Genomic DNA, 1,897 nt, shown 5'->3' on the forward strand with positions numbered 1-1,897 from the left:
CTCCCCCACACTAACAGCGCCCAATTGCCCCCAACAGCCCCCCAAACTAACAGCTCCTCCCCCATGCGCCCCAACAACCTCCCTACACTAATAGCCCCTCCCTCATCCCCCCACCTCCCCATCCCCTGCCCCATTGAGTATCCCTGCCCTATGCCCATCTCAATGAACTTGCCCCCCTGAACTCCCAGCCCAGACCCCTGTGCCCCATCACTCCCCAAAGTGATCACCTCCCCCCCATTGCCCCCCAACCTAACATCCCCTTGGCCCCAATCTACCAGACTCTGTCCCCCCCAAAAGGCAACCCCCCGGCTCCCCCCCCATACCTGTTTGCAGAGCCAGCCCCGAATGACAACGGGAGCGTTGGGGTCCCGCTTGATGGAATTTTCCCTTTTCCCAAAGGTGTGAACCCTCCGCAGGGAGCGTGATGGCTGGGGGAGCGGACAAGAAAGGGTTAATTCCACCCCACACACACACACACACCAGCCACTAGGGGGCGCCAGCTCCCACCCAGCCCCAGGGCAAGGTCTTGCTGGCTCAGGGGGGCTGGGAATGGGGCACGGGGCCTTTCCCCTCTAGGGGGCACCGGCTCCCATCTGGCCCCAGGGTGGGGACTAGCTGGCTCGGGGAATGTGGGGGTGGGGCCTGTCCCCTCTAGGGGGCCCAGGTTTGGGGGTAGGTGTTGTGGGAGTTAAGGTGGGAGCTGTGGGTGGGAGAAGAGGAGGGGATGGATATGGGGGGCAGGGGGTGCTGGGTCGAGCCCCCCCTCCACAGGCCACCCCGGCAGAGCCCCAGCCCTGCCCCACATACCTTGGCGGCCCCCAGGCTGACGGAGGAGATGGTGAGGACGCTGCTGGCCTGGCTCAGGCTGCTCCTGGGACGTTCCCCATCGGCCATGGCTCCCGGCCAGCCCAGCCCACGTCTGGAACAGAACATGAGCCTGGGGCGTCAGGGCACTGCTGCGGGGAAGCTCACAGCACTGGAGTCCCCGACTGGGGGCACCGCTGCAGGAAAGTTCGCAGCACCGGGGTCTCCAGCTGGGGCATCGCTTCAGGTAAGCTCACAGCACCTGGGTGCCTGTCTGGGGCACTACTCTGGGGAAGTTCGCAGCGCTGGGGTCTCCAGCTGGGGCACTGCTGTGGGGAGGTTCATAGCACTGGAGTCTCCAGCTGGGGGCACTGCTGCAGGAAGTTCGCAACACTGGGGTCTCCAGCTGGGGCACCGCTCCAGGGAAGCTCACAGCAGGCAGACAGGCTGAGGTCTCCCCTGACCCAGCGCGCAGGGTCCAGGGTGGCCCGTGGGTGGGAGAACAAAGCAGGACCTGAACTAGCAGCAGCCCCAGATTCCCGGGGGCGGGGGGCGGCAGCGGATGAATGGAGCCATTCATGCCCCTGGCCTGGGCATTGGGATGGGGATGGGAGGCCTGGGCACAGCTGGGGGGGGAGGGTTGTGCTAGGGGGTGAGAGTGACGGCTAGCAAGGCCCCATGGCAAAGGCCGGTGAAAAGCTGCGAGCTTCCCCCCAGCAGTGTCCCCAGCCGGGACCCATCGGCATGGAGACACGGCCCCATCTCCCCACTACACCCCAACCCCTGGAGACCCCCAGTACCCAGACATGGCCCATCTCCCCACTACACCCCATCCCCTGGGGATCCCCAATACCCAGACACGGTCCTGCCCCCCCCCACTATACCCCATCCCCTGGGGACCCCCAATACCCAGACAAGGCCCCATCTCCCCACTACACTCCATCCCCTGGGGATCCCCAATACCCAGACACGGTCCTGCCCCCCCCACTATACCCCATCCCCTGGGGACCCCCAATACCCAGACAAGGCCCCATCTCCCCACTACACTCCATCCCCTGGGGATCCCCAATACCCAGACACGGTCCTGCCCCCC

General features: G+C 65.6%; 1 protein-coding gene across 1 annotated transcript in view; it reads right to left on the reverse strand.

Annotated features, from left to right (window-relative positions):
- LOC116840046 (uncharacterized) overlaps nucleotides 1-898 on the reverse strand; it is a 16,902-nt gene extending 16,004 nt beyond the window's left edge. The window contains 2 exon segments of the mRNA XM_032806413.2: nucleotides 324-428; nucleotides 808-898. Coding sequence (XP_032662304.2) covers nucleotides 324-428; nucleotides 808-894 — 192 coding nt within the window. The 5' untranslated portion in view covers nucleotides 895-898.
- Nucleotides 899-1,897: the final 999 nt, after the last annotated feature.

The sequence above is a fragment of the Chelonoidis abingdonii genome, chromosome 11, assembly GCF_003597395.2.
Source record: "Chelonoidis abingdonii isolate Lonesome George chromosome 11, CheloAbing_2.0, whole genome shotgun sequence".
Taxonomy (NCBI): domain Eukaryota; kingdom Metazoa; phylum Chordata; order Testudines; family Testudinidae; genus Chelonoidis; species Chelonoidis abingdonii.